This window comes from Cynocephalus volans, chromosome 2, assembly GCF_027409185.1.
Source record: "Cynocephalus volans isolate mCynVol1 chromosome 2, mCynVol1.pri, whole genome shotgun sequence".
NCBI lineage: Eukaryota > Metazoa > Chordata > Mammalia > Dermoptera > Cynocephalidae > Cynocephalus > Cynocephalus volans.
In genome coordinates, this window is record NC_084461.1 from 197,887,220 (window position 1) to 197,907,159 (window position 19,940).

The following is a 19,940-nucleotide window of genomic DNA, read 5'->3' on the forward strand; positions in this document are numbered from 1 at the left end:
TTTCTCATTTACCATTCACAGGAAACACCCTGGCTACAGGCTTTGAACTACATCGTCCAATATCAGATACTTATACAAATGAAGTTTCTAAAACCTTAATTTAAAGTAGACAGACACCCCTTAAAAGTGTTAGATCCTAATATGACACAACAAGGTCTGATCCAAATTAGAACTGAGATGGCACTATAATTGATGTTTCTGCCTGCATCTGTGATTGCCCCGCAAACACTTGTTAAGGAAAAAATTCATATGCATCTTATCATAATCACACATCTTGTTCCTTGTTTTCAGAGTAAATTCTTCTAACATGATATCACGTACCCATGTTTAAGATTTATCCCCAAGCTAAACTTATTCATTTCACATTCTGTTGAAATCAGGGCAGAAAAATCATACCTAATTGATGTTTACTAAATTCAAAGGCATCTTCGGTAGCAAACAGAGTTCTGGGGAAACGAATGAATATTTTTGTTCTAGAAGTGAAAAGAAATGTTTTCATTATTAATTGGTCAGTTCCTATCTATGGTGGTTTGAATAGTGGCCCCCAAAAATTAGGTCCACTTAGACCCTGAGTACCTGATCTTCTTTGGAAATAGGGTCGTTGTGGATGTAATTAAGGTAAAGATAGAGATGAGATCAGACTGAATTAGGGTGGGCCCTAAATCCAATGACAGTGTCCTTATAAGAGACAGAAAAGGATACACAGCAGAATGCAGAGGAAGGAGGACATGGGAAGATAGAGGCAGAGACTGGAGTGATGTGGCCACAAGCCAAGGAACTCCAGGAGCCACCAGAAGCTGGAAGAGGCAGGGAAGAATCCTTCCTTAGAGCTTTCAGAGGGAGTGTGGTCCTGCCAACACCTTGATTTTGGATTTCTGGCCTCCAGACCTATGAGAGAATAAATTTCTATTGTTCTAAGCCAGCCAGTTTGTGTAGTTTTCTATGCAGCCCTAGGAAATGAATATACCATCCTAACCCAAAGTTGCTTCAAGTTATGCTCCTGGGCTTTAAGGAGTGATAACAAAGAATACGGATCTAAGTTTAAAAGAAGATCCCATTAACCAGCATAGAGAAATTACAAATATGATTTCAGATGACCTGCCCCACCCACACACCCACCTTCTGTGGGAAACTTCCCAGGGCAGCCACTGGGGCAGCAGTGTGTTGTGTCATTTGATCCCACTCCCCCATCCCAGTTTATGGAACAGGGACAGACAGATGCCTCTGCTGCTGACCTCCAGGGCCTGCTTCCCTCAGCATGTGCTGAGCCTGATTCCCCTCCAGGATGCAGATTGAATAAGCAACTGATTCTTGGAACAGGGCCCAGAATAGGAGCCTAAAGATGAAGAGCAGCCAGGGTAGCCACAGATGGCCATGTACAAGTGTGAAATTAGGAGTTATTGATAGATTCAAAGGCAGAGATCCCCGAAGCAGGGAAGCTGTGAGGTCTGGGAACGGATCCTCTTCGTGCCTGGGCACTGTTCCTTGCAATCAAATTAACCCTGACCAAGTAATAGAACAGACTCAGATCATCCTGACTCATCCCACTGAGTTGTGCCTGAAAGCTTTCAACAGGTACAAAAATTCTCTGCCCATGGATAACTACAACGCTAGAGTAATGATAGCTGGAGTTCTAGAACATCACTCTCTGGGAGGATTTCACCTCTGGGAGGTAGGTCATGCATACATTTGAACAATGAAAGAATCTAGGTATAAGAGGCTCATCTGCTGAGTCAGGTGTAGAGCACAGGACTCTCTTCTCTGGTAGGCAGCACTATATCCCTTCTAACCATTTAGAGCTGCATTTAAATTGGGTGGAAGAAAGCAACTGCTTGTAAATCTACATAAATCCCTAGAAAGTGAGTATCTGGGCTCTAGACGGATGCGGATCAATGTAGGAAACACTTTGACTGTGAGGGGAGAGACCACTTGGCAGTTTCCTGGTCACTTACTTTCCTAACTTGTAGTCCTCGGGTTTGTAGCCGATGTAGTTGATCAGCCGTTCTACACCCTCTGCTGGAGGCCCGTGCCAGTGCGGCCATGTGTCTGGGCACAAGGACTTGTACCTACCGGGAGAGGAGAGGGACATCTAGAAGTCATCATCGTCCCTTACTCCACACCTGCCCAGCAGTCTGCTTAGCTTCACTGTGGCATGTCAGCCAGTCAGTGTACACTGTAGTCTCATCACAGGAACTTCCTTGAATTCAAAGATATATGCTTGGCCAGAAAGCAAAAAGAGAGAAACTTTCAGTAGAGTGGGCAGTTTGGCCTGTCTTCATAGAACAGTGACATCATCAGACACTCAACCCAAGTAACTCAATTTCACTCCAAGGTATATACCCAAGAGAAATGAAAACACGTGTCCACATGAAAACTTCTACATGAATGTCCATAGCAGAATTACTCGTTATAGCCAATGGTGGAAATAACCCAAATGTCCATCACTGGACAACTGAACAAACAAATGTGGTCACCAGAAGAACAGGTACCATGCTTGGGAAGTGGCGAGGGATTTTTTTCAAGGCTAATTTTGGCTCCAGTCTTAAGAACCTGATTCCAGTCTGCAACTCCCTTCTAATAATCAGTCACTATAAAGGTAACTGGGATGTCTATAATCTAAAGAAATAAGTGAATGCAGAATTCAGAAGAAGGGCCTGGACCAAGGCTAGAAGCCGTGCTGCAGTGGAACTGGAACCAGGCTGCCTGGGTTCAAGCCCAGCTCAGGAGCTGGACAAGTCACTTCATTTCCTCACCTGTGCAATGTGAACAGTCACAGGACCTTCCCCACAGGGTTGTCATGAGGTTTCAATGAGATAATCCAGGTAAATTATTCAGCATAGTCCAAGACTCAATAAATGTTAGCTACAGTGTTCCTATTAGTCTACCTCCCCCATCCCCCACTTAATATCATAATGTTGTTTGTATTATTTCCAAATCAAATTTTAAACTGTTAAGAATATTTTTATTTCCCTGGAACTATACTTTATGAGCAAGTCCTTTAAGGGTATTGGGTGTCACACATTCTTCCTTGATTATCTCCCTCTGCCTGGCCACATACACAAAGGCACGAGATGCACACAAAGACACAGCCTCCAGAACTTCAAGGAAAGCTGGGGAATGCAGGGTCTCCAATCCCAGGGAACGCAGCACAGCCTCAGGCCCTGCTTCCACCCATCTGGACCTCACCCAATGCTAGCACACCTCATGGAAGGTGCCTTAAATGCCTTCAGGATGGAGGGACTAGGAACTTCTGACCTTTTCAACTGTGAGATGTGGTTGTTCCCTGATCAAGAGAGGGCATGGTGCACAGTCCCATGGGTCTCCCCTGCCACTCTCTCTGTCCTGCCAGCGTGCCAAGCTCTTAGCTGGTCCTTGAGCCTGCCCAGCTCCCACCTCCAGGTTTTCCTCCCTGGATTGCTGGTCCCCAAATGCTGTAGACTGAATGTGTCCTCACAAAGTTCATGTGTTGAAACCTAACCCCCAATGCAATAGTATTAGGACGTGGGGCCTTTGGGAGGTGATTAGGTCATAAGGGCAGAGCCCTCATTAATGGGATTATTTCTCTTATAGAAGAGGCCCCAGAGAACTCCCTCCCCACTTACACCATGTGCAGACACAGTGAGAAGGTGCCATCTATGAACAAGGAAGCAAGGCCCTCACCAGAGACCAAAATCTGCCAGCATCTTGATCTTGGACTTCCCAGCCTCCAGAACTGTGAGCAATAAATATCTGTGGTTTATAAGCCACCCAGTTTATGGTATTTTGTTATAGCAGCCTGAATGGACTAAGACACCAGATATCCTCATGGCTCGTTCCTGCACTCAGAGAGGCCCTCCCTGAACCCCTTAACCAATGAGGGATCCCCGCCACTCTTTCACCTTACCCAGATTCACCTTTCTTCAACGAATGTATTCCCACCTGGCCCTATGTATCTCTTTGCTACTGCCAGTCCCCCACTAGAAGGTAAAGCCCATGAGGGCAGGGGTGGTTCTCTGCTGCTACCCCAGCCCCTAGGGCAATGCTGGCTCAGAGGAGGACTAGTATTTATGGAAAGAGTGAGTGAAGCTTGAACAGCAACAGAAATAGAAAAATGGTGGATGAAGTTCAAAAAATGCAGGAAGATGGAAACTCAAGCGTGTGTGTTTGGGGGTGAGGTGGGCGGTGACTGTTGCTTCTGCTATGTTCACCAGAAGTCAGATTCAGGAAAATGGATGGGATGAGGGTGAATGAAGGACAAGCAGCTGATGGGCAAAAATGGCGGCAAAAGAAAGACAAAGGAAAAAAAAGAAAAAAGACACATAATCTGGCAGTTCCTGAAATGGTTATACTCAAAAGGAGTTTAATGAGGTTGAACCATATGAAATTGTCAATTATTCAACCATTTTGACCTACAGAAGTGACTGTTTTATTATTATTCTTACCTTGACAGTGTGTTGCTATTTTAGTAGCACAAATTCCCATGCAGCCTGTCACCAGAGTAGTGTTGGTGTACCAGCGATTTGGGGGATCGTGGTGGTGGTGGGGTTTATCATTAATCCCCATATTACAGGTAAGGAAATAGGGCACAGCTATGACAGACAGAATGAGGATCTGACCCAAGTCTGTGTGGTTTCAAAGCCCGTGTCCCCACTACTACACCATTGCTCTTGACAGCCCATGAGGCTAAGACACTAAACAAGCTCCTGAGGTCACAAATAGAGTCTCCCCAGCTGAATTAGACCCAAGCAGGCACTGCCCGCCTCTGCCCCCTGGTGGCAGGTCTATGCACTCAGCCTTGCCCTTCCTTGACTGCAGGAAGTAAGTTAGGGCTTCGTGAAATGAACAGAAGATAGCAAACTGCACTGGGTTTTTATATTCTTCAAAATGTTAGTGTTTTTTGCCGTCAAAACTACAGCGGCTAACTGAGTTCTCTAAGGGATGGCATTTTATTTATCACCGTATCTCAGAGACCGGCGTGTGGTGGGTGCTCGACTTTTAATGGCTTCAGATCCACAAAGCAAACCTTACCTTTGCAAGAAATGCTCGTATTTCCGCCGGTACGCGAAGCCGGCCCGTCTCACCCGCAGGTGCTCCATCAGCCCCAGGTACTTGATCTGATGCCTTATGAGGAAGTCATCAAACTTGCCTTTGGAGAAACAGAAGAGAGAATGACAACAAAGGACCCCGTGGCTCCATTTCAACCAAGACAGACCAGAGGCTGCAAGCTGATGATCTGTGGCCTGGCCACAGACACATTTTGTTAGGCCTTAATTGTGTTTTCTAAATGGGAGAATTTTATAGGAAATTCTAGATTTCTGGCTTCTCCTGAAAAATCATGAGATCTAGCCATCCGGGGCCCAGACTCCCATGTGGCAGGAACTGTCTGGAAGGGAGCAGTGCTGCCGCCCCTTTAAACAGGATGTGCCTTCTCCAGTGTGCCGCAGTCTCCTCTACTCCCTATTGCAACACAACCAGGTTGCTTCACACATTTGCTCTTCCTGCCTGGCCTCTGTAAGCCTCTGACTGTGCAACTTCATTATAGACCATGGCAAGAGCTTAGAAAATCCCCAGTCATGGACCGTTTTGGAAGACTGATCACTGGCTAGAGAGAAGCCACATTGCTTCCCCTCACCTCTTGCTTGTCTCAGGTGTGTTGCTCCTGAAACTGGCCAAGCTCTGAGCAATGCTCACTCTGGACCACCAAAGGAACTCCTCTCCCAATTTATTTACCCGCTATTGTTTAAAAAGGAAAATGATTCACGGACAGAGGACAATGGGCGAGGCTTTTCGGATCTAAACCCACTGCCATCTTGGTTTGCCGCCCAGCCTCTTTTCCCTGAACTCAGCATCCAAAACTAGTCTCAACTCACTGGGTTCTTTCCTCTCATTGGGCTTGATGCAACGGATGTATGAGGGCTCCTTAGAGATGAGAATTTCCAGAAGGCTGCTCAGACTGTTCTTAAATTGAGTTCCCACCTGCAGAGAGAGAGAATGAGCTGAGCAGATATTGCTGCTTCCAATTAATTACAGAGAAGACTGGTTAGGACACAAGGCTCCAGCCCTTTTGACCCAAACTCCTGAAAGATTGTCCTGTTTGCTACCATTTTGCCCATGAAGAGGAGGCTTTAGATGTCCTCACCTGAGAGGCCCAAGCTTGGTCTGGTCAGGTGGAAGCTGAGCAAGCATCTGACCAGGATGCTTCACTTGCTAGCAAATTCATGGTAAGAGCCTTGTGGGGACCAGCGCCAGAGCTGAGCCTGTCACCCTCCGCCACCTTCCCTTCTTTCCTGTTGCCCTGCTTCCTTCATGACACTTGTGCTGTGAGTTCTTTATTTTATTCACTTGGTGGCACTTTCATCTACCCTCTCCCACTAGTTGTAAGCCCCTTGAGAACAGGGGCTTTGGCTGGCTTGTTATTGCTAAACCCAAGTCCAGCGCGGTGCCTGACACACAGTAGGTGCTCAATGAATGTCCACAAATGAATGAACTGCTCCTAAACTTGGAAAGTATGTCCTTGGTAGAATCTGTTAGAGAGGGATACTTCCAGAAAAGAGAGTGGCTTAAAAAGTGTAACTGGGGGCCAGCCCATGGCTCACTCGGGAGAGTGCGGTGATGATAACACCAAGGCCCCAGGTTCGGATCCCATATAGGGATGGCTGGTTCGCTCACTGGCTGAGCGCGGTGCTGACAACACCAAGCCAAGGGTTAAGATTCCCTTACCAGTCATCTTTTAAAAAAAAAAAAAGTGTAACTGGAGGTTACTGCACTCTCTGGATGATTTTTGTTCCTTTTCCAATTCTGCACAAGCATTTTTCCCACTCACTGTGGGCGGCCTCCTCCGGTTTTCTAACTCGGCCACCAGGAAGCATTCCCTCAGGATGCTGTTCTTGGACCTACACAGCACCTGTAAGTGAAGAGAAATGAGCACCACATTGGCTGTCTCAGAAATCACTGCTAGGCTTCAGGGAGGCTCACACAAGTGAGTAACAGAGCCATCTGTTTCTTGAGCACTTGAAGACATTCCTAGCATTAAAAAGAGGGGAAAAACACAATCATGCGTGGAAGAAAATGTCCAAATATCCATTCCTTCGTCTAGATGATAAGGCCATCTATTTTTTCTCTGATGTGATGAAGCAAAAACATTCCCAGTCCAGCACATCTGCTACAGAAATCAACTCTTTGAGAATGATCGCCAAGATAATAGTATTAAGTGGAAAAAGCAAGATGCAGAACCACATGCACATGTGTGTGCTATTACTGTGCAAAGAGAAAGAAAAGGGGGCAATATGTTTACACCCACACACTGGAAAGACGCACAATAAACTGGTAAGAGCCTGGCTCTTAGGAGAGAGACTGGGTGACCTGGGGCCAAGGACACTAGCTTTTGTACTGTTTGGTTTTTTCCCCCATGCACATATTTTTGAAAATAGCCTATATTACCCAAAGTCCTTAATTAAAAAAAAAAAACACTTTATACAAAACAAATTTCCTTTATATGCATACAATGGAATATTATTCAGCCTTAAAATGGAAGTTCTGATACAAGCTACAATGTGGATAAACCATGAGGACACTATGCTAAGTGAAATAAGCCAGTCACAAAAAGACAAATACTCTACGATTCTATTTATTTGCGGTACCTACAGTAGTTAAAGTCATAGAGACAGAAAGTAGAATGGTGGGTGCTGGGGCTGGGGGGAGGGGAATGTGGAGTGGTTGTTTAATAGCTATTGAGTTTTGGTTTTGCAAGGTGAAAAGTTCTGGAGATTCATTCACAAAAATGTGAATGTACCTAACACCACTGAACTATTTACTCAAAAATGATTAAAATGGCAAATTTTATGTTATGTATATTTTGCCACAATTTAAACATTTTTAAAAATTGAAAAAATTTTTTCTGTTTAACCCATCCCAGTTCTAAAATTTACAATGGCATAGAAGAGTAATTTGCAGGTAGGAGAGAAAACAATTAGAAGTGATCCATGTAAATGTCAAAAAGAGTTCAGGGCACCTCAACCCAGGCTGGTGAAGTGACAGATTCATAGACGCGCACTCGGTAGATTGGCTTGTGAAGGGAATGGCCACGGCCCACAGAGGAGAAAACCGCCTGAGGAACACGGTCTCCCCTGGGTTAGTCAGGCACTACCACTCCTGTGTCATTCACAGCAATTCCATGAGCAGGGCATCGTCAGACCCATCCCACCAATGGAGACATCTGCCACAAGACCCCCAGCCAGGAAGGAGTTGGCCTGGGACCGCCCAGAGAGCAACCGCCTGGTGCAGATAGGTAATTAGGAATCGCTCATCTACCCTGAATCTAAAGAACTTGGGACGAGTCCTAACAGTGCTAGAGAAAGCTCAGGAAGGGCAGAAAATACTCTTGAGATGAACTGTTTGCCTTTCACTTGGAAAATGTCACCTTTAGGCTTAAGGTTTTTATAAACTAAGCTAATTAAATAAACTCCAATATTGTACAAAATAGTTAAATATTTTAATGCAAAATAAAGGCTTTACAGTTTTCTCTGATTGGTGAGATATATGGAAAGAGACTGGGAATTTTATCAGCATGCTGTTCCCACCTAATCCAGCTCCAGCTCCACCTCATGATGTGACCTTACATGAGCTATGACTTCCCTAGGTCTCAATTTCTTCATTCTCAGGTCATGTCACCTCAGATATTCCCCCTTCACTGGAATAAGACCTTTACCCTTCCCTGTGGACCTCACCCTGCAGAGCTCTTGGCCTCTTTCCTAACATGACCCCCTCTCTAAATACACATTGAGCTTATCTGGGCCACAGGGCCTTTGCACATGCTGGTCCCTCTACCTGGAATAATCCCTCATCTTACTCATTCTCATTGGTGAGATATACGGAAAGAGACTGGGAAAATCATTCTCATTCAGGTTTCAGCTCAGACTCACCTCCACAAGGATGTTTTCTCTGATCACCTAAACTTATTTATTTTGGCAGCTAGCTGGTACAGGGATCTGAACCCTTGACCTTGGTGTTTATAAACTAAATTTAAAATGTCCCCTTCAATAACTATTCCTCTTCATAGTACTGATCACTGATGGATAACTTATTTGTATATATATATTTTTTCTCTGCCCCCTCCCACCCCCAACTGTCAGCCCTGCAAGAACAAGGACTGTGTCATGTTCACTGCTAAAACTCAGAGCCGGCACCCAGGAGGGGCACTGCACACATACACGAACCAGTTTGTTGAGGGAGGCATTTGCACAGATAATCTTCAATGTCTGTTCCAGCCGTGGTATGCTGGACTTCTAACACAATGCACGGAAGAGGAAAATCCAGAAGGCAAAATCTAACCCCAAATCAGTGTCATGGATGATATTTCAAAACCATGAGAAGTAAATGGAGTTTGATCTCAGACTTACTTCCTTCAGATGTCTGTAAAGGAGATCATTGTTTTTTTCCAAGAATCCTGCAAAACATTGAGTAAAACATTTTTGAATCAATGGTAACTAAATGATATTATAAAGTCAAAACCAGCTAAGACAGACATGCATCAAAAATATCAATTGTGGGCCGAGCCCGTGGCGCACTTGGTAGAGTGCTGCGCTGGGAGCGTGGCAACGCTCCCGCCGCGGGTTCGGATCCTATATAGGACTGACCAGTGCACTCACTGGCTGAGTGCCGGTCACGAAAAAACGACAAAAAAAAAAAAAAAAAAAATCAATTGTGCAACCTTTTTACATGACAATTTGGAGTCAACAAAACTAACTTTTTTATGGTGGTAAAATATACTTAACATAAAATTTACCATTTCACCATTTGTAAGTGTACAGTCAGTGGTATTAAACACATTCACATTGTTGTGCTCCTGTCACCCCCATCCATTTCCAGAATTTTTTCATCATCCCCAACTGAAACTCTGTACCCATTGAATAAAAACTCCCTGTCACTGCCTCCTTCAGCCCCTGATAACCACTATTCTACTTTCTGCCTCTATGAATTCACCTAGGAACCTCATAGAAGTGGAACCATACGGTATTGTCCTTTTATGTCTGGCTTATTTCATGTAGCATAATGTTCTCAAGGTTCATCCATGTTGTAGCATATGTCAGAATTTCATTCCTTTTCCAGGCTGAATAATGCTTCGTTGTTTGTATATACTACATTTTGTTTATCCATTCATCTGTTGATGGACACTTGGGTTGTTTCCACCTTTTTGCTGTTGTGAATAGTGCTGATGTGAACATGGGTGTACAAATATCTGTATGAGTCCCTGTTTTCAATTCTTTTGGGTATATACCCAGAAATAGTCAAAACTAAGTTTTTGTTTTTTTTTTTTTTTGGGCGGCTGGCTGGTGCAGGGACCCGAACTCTTGACCTAGCTGTTATCAGTACTACGCTCTACTGAGTAAGCAAAACTAACTTTTGATAGAACTTTCATTCAGCAATACCACTTGTGGGAATTTGTTATATGGATATGATGTGTAAAAATGGTTCAAGGGAAATATACAAAGATGTCAAATGCAGTAGTGTATATAAGAGAAAAAGTTGGAGACAACCAGTGTCCATCAGATAGATGTCAGGACACAGCCATCTGAGGGCAGTACCTGCAGCCTTTCAGAAGAAATGCTGCAGAATCTGTGCTGCTCAGAGAGAAGATGACGGTCAAGGGCACAAGGCACAAGACTGAAACCCAGCTCTGACACTGAATGGCTTTGTGACCATAGGCATGTTACTTTACCTCTCTGATCTCAGTTTCCTTATAGATTTAAAGGAGAATAATACCAATTCCCACCTCAGGGCTCTGTGAGGTTTAAAATGACAGCAGAAAGCCCTTGGCCCATAGTAAGTGCTCAATGAACATCAGTTAGAATCCAAATGATCTTCCCCATAGGCATTAAGTGAAAAATGCAAAATATATACCACAAAATAACAGTTTGTGTTATTTAAAAGAACACGTGTGTGTCTCAACATTTGTAGGTATATACATAAGACATTTCTATTTTTCTTGAGGTAATTACAAGAAAGTGTTGGTTTTTTGTGGTTACTTCTGGGAGACAGTAACAGTAAAAGTTTTATTTGAAAAAAAATTTTTTTAAAAATAAGCCTATTAGTTTTCCTTCTGTACTTGTCTGTGCTGTCAGCAATTTCTAGCTTTATTTTTTACACAAAAATCAGGAGATTATCTGGACAGAGAAATTCATCCTGTTCTAAAATTTTTTCTCTTTATACCACTTTGCATTTAAAGAAAAAAACTAATACATGTTATATTATTTTTTAAAAATTTCTAGAGAGGAACTTATTTAGAAGTAAAAATAATTTTGAACCAAAAGTACAAATGACAAAAGGAAATAAATTGGACTTCAAAACTAAAAATTTTGTGCTTTGAAGGATACCATCAAGAAAGTGAAAAAACAGCCCATAGAACTGAAGGAAAGTATTGCAAGTCATATATCTGATAAAGGTCTATTATCTACAATATATAAAGAACACTTACAACTCAATAATAAAAAAAAAAAGTGCCAGGTGCTGCACTCAACAAAAAACAAAAACAAAAAAGCAAAATGAAACCACCAATAACTGAAATTTTAAAATAGGCAAATAATCTGAATAGATGTTTTTGTAAGGAAGATGCACAAATGGTCAATAAGCACATGTAAAGATGGCCAATATCATTAGTCATCAGGAAAATTCAAATCAAAACCAGGATGAGATACCACTTCACACCCACAAGGATGGCTACAATTAAAAGACAATAACAGGTGTTGGTGAGGCTGTGGAGAAACTGGAGCCCTCATACACGGCTGGGGGAAATGTAAAATGGTACAGCCACTTTGCAAAACAATTTGGCAGTTTCTTAAAAGGTTAAACACAGAATTATCATATGGCCCAGGAATTCCACTCCTAAGTATATGAGTATACCCAAGAGAAATGAAAACATATGTCCACACAAAAACTTATACAGGCATGTTCATAACAGGATTATTCATAATAGCTAAAAAGGTGTAAACAATCCAAATGTCCAGCAAGGACTGATTGATGAATTAATCAACAAAATGTGGTATGTCCATGCAATGGAATATTATTGGGCAATAAAAAAGGAACAATATCATGGATGAACCTTGAAAATATTATGCTAAGTGGACGAAGCCAGACACAAAAGGCCATTTACTGCATGTCTCTATTGATAGAAAATGTCTAGAACAGGCAAATCTATAGAGACAGAAAGTAGCTTGGTTTGTTGCTTAGGGCTCTGAGGGGTGGGACTGAGGGCAGTGAGGGCTAATGGGTACAGAGTTTCTTTTTGGAGTGACAAAATGTTCTAAAATTGTGGTGATATTTGCACAACTCTGTGAATACACAAAAAACCACTGTACACTTTAAATGGTGAAATTCAAGTTCACCCACATTCACATGGCATGTGAATGATATCAGAATAAAGTGGTTATATATAAAAATACCGAATAAATTACAAAGTTTTTTTCCAAATGACATGCTTGAAGATGAGGCTAGGGAACGTTTGAGATGGCTGTGCAGTGTTTTCTCAGTGGACTCGCTGCTTTTTTTAGGACACTGGGCTGTGTGCACACACAGGGCACCTGCATAGTTGTGACCTGCCCTGCACAGTCACTCACCCTTGGTGCAGTATGTGACCTCTCCTGCGTAGTGGAGGAGACGGAACTCCATCCAGCCAATCCTCTTTTGGCCCTTGGGACCAGCCAGCTTACGGCTATAAGAGAGAAATAGACATGAATTGACTGCAGGAAAATGGCACTAATATATAAAGTAAAGAATGAGAGAAAGTCTTGGAGAAGTTCTTTAGGAACATGAAAATCCACAAAAGGCCAGCACAAAGTTAACCACATACAGAGGCTCCCAGGAAGCTTTCTGTACCTATTTCATCTTGCTACAGACCAAGGTCTCTCTAAGATTAGACCCTTCCTTCTCATAAATTCTGAGTAATAAAAATACACGTATGAGCACAGAAACACATGTATTTGTACAATAAAATCACTTCTATTTTTCTAGGTGATAACTAAGAAATAATTTTACTACCACACATTTTTATGATGTTGAGAAACTAAAATACTCATGAAACATCATGTTTCAGATTCTGTGATTCACGCTTTTTAATATAACTCTTTCTTGAATTATAACGTGTGTTTACAGCACACATATCCGCAGTGTACAGCTCCATGAATTTTTGTAAATTGAACACACCCGCGTAACCAGCACCCAGTCATTCCCTGAGAACTGTAACCAGTCATCCCAGTCGACTCCCTGAGAACCTCCTCCTTGAGTTCTTTCCAGTCAAGACTTGACATCTAAGGGCATAAGTTAGTGTTACCTGGTTTTATACTGTATACAAATGGAATCATACAGTATGTACTCTTTTGTGTCTGGCTTATCTTGTTCATGTTTGTGTGATTTATCCACAGCATTGCATGTAGCTATAGATTATTCTTTCACGTGGAGGTATTATCCTTCCATTTGTGAATGTACTAAAATTTATTTTTCACTCTTGATTCATAAAATCACACGTCCAGTAAGTGGCTAAGCTGGGATTTAAAACCAGGTCTTTCTGAATCCAGAGCATATGCTCTTAAATTCTCTCTTCTTTGTGTCAAAGACTCATAAGTTAAATTTGTAGCTGATTTTCTGGGATGCTGTAATGCTCTATATCTTGATCTGCATGGTGGTTATGTGGATACACAACAAATATAAAAACTTATCAGTTGTACATTTCGAATCTACACATATCACCGTGTGTATTTTACACCTGAATTTTTTTAAAGAGACTATTTAATGCATATGGACATTTCCAAAATGTAATTATCATTGAATAAGGCAAGATACAAAATCTTTTTTTTAAAGATGACCGGTAAGGGGATCTTCACCCTTGACTTGGTGGTGTCAGCACCAGACTCTCCCAAGTGAGCCACAGGCCAGCATCTAAGATACAAAATCTTTAAAAAAAAAATTCTATTGGGAATTCATTTGAGTTTGATTTCTACTAACAAAGGGATGAAAATATATGATTTGGTGTATCATGATGATAGTTCTGTAAGTGAGGAAGTAGCTGTACGTTTGAGGAGCACTATCCACATACCAAAGAAAATAAATATACAATTATCTGCCCCCATGCAACAGCTTGTCAGATGAAGAACGTACGTTTGGAAGTGTGCGTGCTTGCCGACTTTCTCTTCCAGTTTCTCCAGGAAACTCAAGTCTGTAGCAGGACCAGGACGAATACATTCTTCATCCTTCAAAAGAAAAAGAGGAGCCTCCATCCACAGCACCACAACTCCATCAATTTAAGTTTAAATGCTTTTGCCAGCTGTGGCAGAAATACTGGACTAAAATACTGTCATCTCACACAAATCCAGGTGAACATTCTGGGGCATGGGGGGCTTATTTATTACATGCGCTCAGCTTTGCAGATTTGGGACTGTGGGGCCCAAGGGACTGGAAATTCCATGAAAAGTCAACTCTCCCATCCATCTGACATATACATGTGTGCGTGTGCATGTGCGTGTGCGTGTGCGTGTGTGTGTGTGTGTGTGTGTCTGTCTGTCTGTCTGTCTGGCAGGTATGGATGTCCAAACCCATGACTTTGGGGTTATATGGCTGCACTCCGACCAGCTGAGCTAACTGTTCTGCTCAACTGACCTGTATTTTCAAAGTCTTCCCCAGGATACTCTGTAGCTGCTGCTACCAGCTCACTTAGACACTCAACCTCATGCTCCCTTACGCGTGCATCTCTGACTGAGACCGTGACATCTACAAACTCTTGTAGTAGGAACAGAGCCTTTGTGGAAAGAAGGCTATAAAACCAGTTGAGTCTAGCCTTTCATATTTTTCAAGCTACATCTTTCTATTTTTGGTCCTCAAGAATGATACCATTTAACTGACCATCTTAAAAAATTTTCAGAACAACCCCATAGCTTTTATTCAAATGACAATAACAATAAAAAACCCTGGGTTGAGGTTGAGACAATTTTTATGAAGGGGCATTTTGAAATGTTTTCTGATTTTATATGTTAATCAAATAGAAGCAAGTGTTTATTACTAAAATATTGTACAATACTAGTCTAGCAATCCACATGAACATTAAAAGTGCATAAACTAGTTTCCATCCTAGTTTATGCTTTCTGGAATGCACTTCTGCAAACATCTACATGGCTTGCTCCTCAGCTCCGTCAGGTCTTTGCTCCAATGTTACCTTCTCAGTGAGGCCTCCCTGACCATCTTCCCTAAAATTAAACCCCGCCCTCACCTCCCACAGCGTGCCCAATCTTCTCTTTCTATTTTTTCTCCATGGCACAATCTATATATTTTGCCTACTAGGTGGCTTGTCTGTCTCTCCATGCTAGAACTGAAAGCTGCCTGAGGGTGGGGGTTTTGGTCTGTTTTGTTCACACTGTGTCCCACAGCACAAGGCATAATCCTGGCACAAAGCAAGTACTCAACTGGTATTCGTTGTTGGATGAATAAAGAGTCTGAGTGCTTATCATGCATTGGGCATAGTTCTAGGTGCTCTGGGTCTATTATCTCACTTAATTTGTCCTTATACCTCCTCTCTGAGGTAAGTGCTGTTATCATTGTAGCCATTTAAAGATGATGAAATTGGAGTTCAGAGAGGTTAAGACACCTGCCTAATGTCACCCAGCTACTGAGCAATGGGGCTGAGATTTGAATCCAGGCAGTGCCCACGTTCCCAGCAACTAATCACCACCCATTAATGTCCCTGCTGTGTTTTAGCGTGTTGAGTTGGTGGCAGTGTGGGGGTATGGGGACAGGAGGGTAAAGTGGACCAATTATTTTCATCAAAAGGGAAGCAAGCAGTGCTGCCGGTGATCCCAAATAACAAGCAAGGCAAGGAAATAATTTCTCATTTGCCTTTAGAATTTATTTTAAAAATTGGTGCTTGAATTTGACCAACTGTGGATTTGAGGTCACTGATATTCTCATAAGTCACAATAGTTGAAACAAGCCCATTCTGAGGACCCTCAATTCAGGATCGGCCAAGGTTCTTCGTAAAGCCTTCCTCTGTGTTTCCTGGCTTCCTGCTCAGTGCTAAACATGATAGTAGACCCTCTTCAAGTGCCACCAAACACCTGCCCAAACTGGGTCCCCAGATTCTATGTCTATGAAAGATATACCTGCATGCTTTCATTTTAAAGGTCTTTCCTTGCTGTCTCCCAGTGGGCTATTATTTAGGCCTAAGAATCTAAAGGACAGGGGAAAGCTCAGCCTAAAGCTCCAAGCAAGAGTTCAGTGAACCAGGTCAACTTGCACCTTCAATATTCTAGTGCATTCCACTCTCAACCCTTTTGAAGCCTGGGAAAAAGTCCTTCCACTTGTAAACGCTGGATGAATGGACTGTAAGTCAACATTAATTTTCTTACCAGAATGGATATGATTCCTTTGTGTCTCTCTTCTACCAAATCACAGATGATCTTGTTGTTGAAATATTGAATTGGTTCCCACTAAAATGACAAAGAGGAAAGAACTCTCCAAGAAGTACTTAGATGAGCATAAAATAGACTGGTTTTAAGTGGATTTTCCAAAAATTTTTTTTTCAAAATCTGATTTTTTTATAACCCACCTTAAACAATACATTCTGAATATCAAAATAATTTCCTAGGAAATAAGTGGGAAAAGACTAAAAAATATTCCTTAGTATTAATCGGGAAAATCTCCAATGAAATGATATTTCTCAAGTAAATGGCTTTAGTTAGATTAAGAACTCAAATGATCCATAGGGGCAGACAGGAAAAAGGAAGAAAGAAAAAAGAAAGAAAAAAATCAAGTGGGGAGAAAACATCAAAATGTTTACCTCTATACCTTCCATTTCATATTCTGCTTGTTCTGCCTTCAGAGTCCTCTCTATTAACAGTTGTTGGAGCTTCTCGTTGCAGTAATTTATACAGAACTGTTCAAAACTAGAGATGCAAAAGATTTAAATAACTAAAGTTATGCAAAGAGACCAATTTTTAAAAACCATTTAAGGATGCTCTTTAATTAAAGAAAAAGCAGAGTTCTTATTAATAAAATAATTTACTAAATAGATAATAGAGTCAAGTTAAAATATGTTTGCATTTTTCATGCTTATTCCACTTCTAGAATGGTCTGTGAAATAGGGCTATGCAAATCTGGAGAATTTCTGGGGATGGCCATGTGAATTCTAAGAACATTAGAGATCATGTAAACCTTGACTGAGACCTTAAAGAGGGACAAACGATGGGTAGGTAGGTAATGACAAGACTCACCCATTCTTGTCGAGGACTTCAAATCCATAGATATCCAGCAATCCAATCACAGTTTTCTTGGTGAAATCCTAGTCAAAATAGCACACACCATTAATGATTAGATCTTTTACTTTGTGATACTCAAAATCCTGTAGCTTCCCCAAAGCTGGGACTTGGCTATAAAGCTCATGCCTTCTCTCTCCAACAATGGCTCACAGTGGGTGGAAAGAATGTGCTCAGCCTGCTCCTCCTGTCTGCAGCCTGCCCGGATGCCATCGCGGCTGCCATATCCACCACCTGAGCGCTGCAACCTCCCCCTTCTGATTCACTTCTTTGCTTAAGTCCTCCTCAGCCTCCCAAGGCCATGTTCAACCCAAAAAGAAAAAAAGAAAAAGCCCTATAGACAGCCAGGAAGACGCTTAGCCAGGTGAGAGGACAGATGGTACGGGTATCATCGTACAGAGGACCAAGTACTGTCAGGCAAGGATGGACAAAGATAATATGCTTTTTTTTTAAGGGACATAATTTAATATTCTGTATCAATGGACTGAATCGCTGCCTCCCAAAGCTGTCTTTTGCATCCTACGTCTGTGAGTTTCAACATGTCCATGTACTCCACCCTCTGGTATCATTTCCTTAATTTCTAGCTTTGAAGAAACTTCCTTTTTTATTTAAATAATTTCTCTTAAAAAGGAAACGTGACCTAAGTGTGAGTTTAAAGCTCTAGTTATATATATATTTTTTGACACATTAAAATTTATTACTGGTAAAATAAAGTTTCAGGGCTGGCCAGTTAGCTCCGTTGGTTAGAGCATGATGCTGATAACACCAAGGTCAAGGGTTCAGATCCCTGTATGGGCCAGCTGCCAAAAAAGAAAATAATAATAATAATACAAATAAAAGTTTCTGAGTACACCTGAAGCCATCTGGCTTACCACAAGTGCTGTGCCTACCACACTTTGGGATACTCTGTAAAAGCCACTCAGCATGCATTCCTGTGACCTACTGTATGCTAGACATTGGAAATGTGGATGTGAAAAGATACCATCTCTGCCCACGAAAACCTCACAGTCCATTCTCATAAATGCTTTATAATAACCGTGGTGATTATAAAACATGACCACGTTAGGGAGAGCAAGTCATCCAAAATGTGTTGACCAACCTTGTTAACTAAGGAGGAATTGATTTTGTTGACCAGCCAAGTAAATGTCCTTCCATAAACAGCCTTTGCCATTGCATCTCTAGCGTAGACAGAAAGTTCTAGTATCAGTGGGCATATCACCTGAAAAAAATGACAAGGTGCATTGTTAGACATGAAAGAAAAAGCTCCCTGAGTTTTTTAGTCTTTAATGGTGACTGGCAAAGGATACATGTGGGGGAAATTCCACTACTGCCTGTTATCATTCACACAGTAGCTATTTCTTGAGTGCCCACTGTGTGCCAGGCACTGCGCTGGGCTGCTGAGATATAGCCTTGACCAAGACACACATTCCTGGCCTTCCTGGGCTCACAGTTCAATTGGGGGTGGTGGTGGGGGTGGGGGTTGGGACATAGGGGAGACATCTGAAGAATCACACAAAGAAGATTCACGTTGCAAGTGGAGTGTGACACGTGCTATAAGAAGATGCAGATGGTGCTTTGAGGCAGGCAGGGGTGGATGATCTGGGAAGGCTCCTTGAGGAAGGGACCCCTGGGAACTGAGGAACAGGGAGAAGTTAGCTAGATGAAGCATAGGGAACGGTGTTCCAGCAGAGAGAACAGCAGTGCAAAGACCCCATGGAGGGAGGACGTGGTGAGTGTGAGGCATGGAGTGCTAGCGTTGGTGCGATGGTGGTGGTGGGAGTGGCGGGGGAAGATGGGCAGGACACCCTGGCAGAAGCTGGACCACTCAGGGCCTAGGGGGCTGGGTTCCAGGTTTTGGCCTTCCCTAGGGCCACCATCCTGCTGTCATATGAGGCAGGCAGCAGTGGTGGGCAGGGCAGGCGTATATCCACCTAGAGCCAGTTTTTACCTCCTCGGTTTTGGCTTCAATCTTTCTGTGAGTGAGAGCTTCCAGAAGGACCGATGCATGGACCCCCAGGAGCTGAATAAAAGAAATCCAAAGTGCCATTCAATGACTTAGTTTTACTCACTCACTGATGAAGAGTTTGTGGAGTTTCCAGGCCCAGGGTTATCCACCCTGACTGATCACTGTACTTTAAAGCAAAACAGACCACATTAGACCTTTCAACAAAGCGGCTTTTTTCCATGCCCTCCCCCCCACCCCCTCACTGAAACTTCCTAACCAGGGCTGGCTGGTCAGCTCAGTTGGTTAGAGCGTGGTGCTGATAACACCAAGGCAAAGGGCTCAGATCCCCTTACTGGCCAGCCACCGAAAAATAAAATAAATTAAAAAAATAAAATAAAGAATAAGCCTCCTAAACGGTATCAGCTGAAAGAACATGGGTTGGCCATTTGGGCTCAACTGTGAGCATGCAGCTGCCCCCGCTCTGCCTCTCAAAGGCAGGGTCTCTGTCCTCATTGGAGAGGAACATCACCTTGGCAATCCATTTGATCTCATGGGTGTCTGGGATGGTGGCACAGCCCCGGTTGTCTTCTTCAAAGCAAATGTTCCCCAGGTGCAGGACACTGGCGATAATTCCAAAGAGATTCTAGGAACATGGAAAGAGGTTGGGGGCAGGGGACCAGGAGGACAAGGAGAGAAAATGGCTCATTGATAAATGGCATCGCAGA

General features: G+C 42.7%; 2 protein-coding genes across 4 annotated transcripts in view; one reads left to right on the plus strand and one right to left on the minus strand.

Moving 5' to 3' along the window:
• Positions 1-3,728, plus strand: part of KCTD10 (potassium channel tetramerization domain containing 10) — a 40,954-nt gene extending 37,226 nt beyond the window's left edge. For all 3 annotated transcript variants that reach the window (XM_063086314.1, XM_063086311.1, XM_063086312.1), the window contains exon 8: positions 3,571-3,728. Coding sequence is in view for 2 of the 3 variants with exons in the window: in XM_063086311.1 (XP_062942381.1) it covers positions 3,571-3,622 (52 nt within the window). In the remaining variant the exon portion in view is untranslated. The remainder of the gene's footprint in view (positions 1-3,570) is intronic.
• MYO1H (myosin IH) overlaps positions 1-19,940 on the minus strand; it is a 39,775-nt gene that overhangs the window by 8,869 nt on the left and 10,966 nt on the right. Inside the window, exons 7-20 of the mRNA XM_063086310.1 lie at positions 19,745-19,858; positions 19,219-19,290; positions 18,370-18,489; positions 17,229-17,296; positions 16,796-16,901; positions 16,365-16,445; positions 14,128-14,219; positions 12,591-12,685; positions 9,378-9,424; positions 6,803-6,883; positions 5,850-5,955; positions 5,008-5,125; positions 1,953-2,066; positions 397-473 (exon numbers count right to left, since the gene is read on the minus strand). Coding sequence (XP_062942380.1) covers positions 397-473; positions 1,953-2,066; positions 5,008-5,125; positions 5,850-5,955; positions 6,803-6,883; positions 9,378-9,424; positions 12,591-12,685; positions 14,128-14,219; positions 16,365-16,445; positions 16,796-16,901; positions 17,229-17,296; positions 18,370-18,489; positions 19,219-19,290; positions 19,745-19,858 — 1,291 coding nt within the window. The remainder of the gene's footprint in view (positions 1-396; positions 474-1,952; positions 2,067-5,007; positions 5,126-5,849; positions 5,956-6,802; positions 6,884-9,377; positions 9,425-12,590; positions 12,686-14,127; positions 14,220-16,364; positions 16,446-16,795; positions 16,902-17,228; positions 17,297-18,369; positions 18,490-19,218; positions 19,291-19,744; positions 19,859-19,940) is intronic.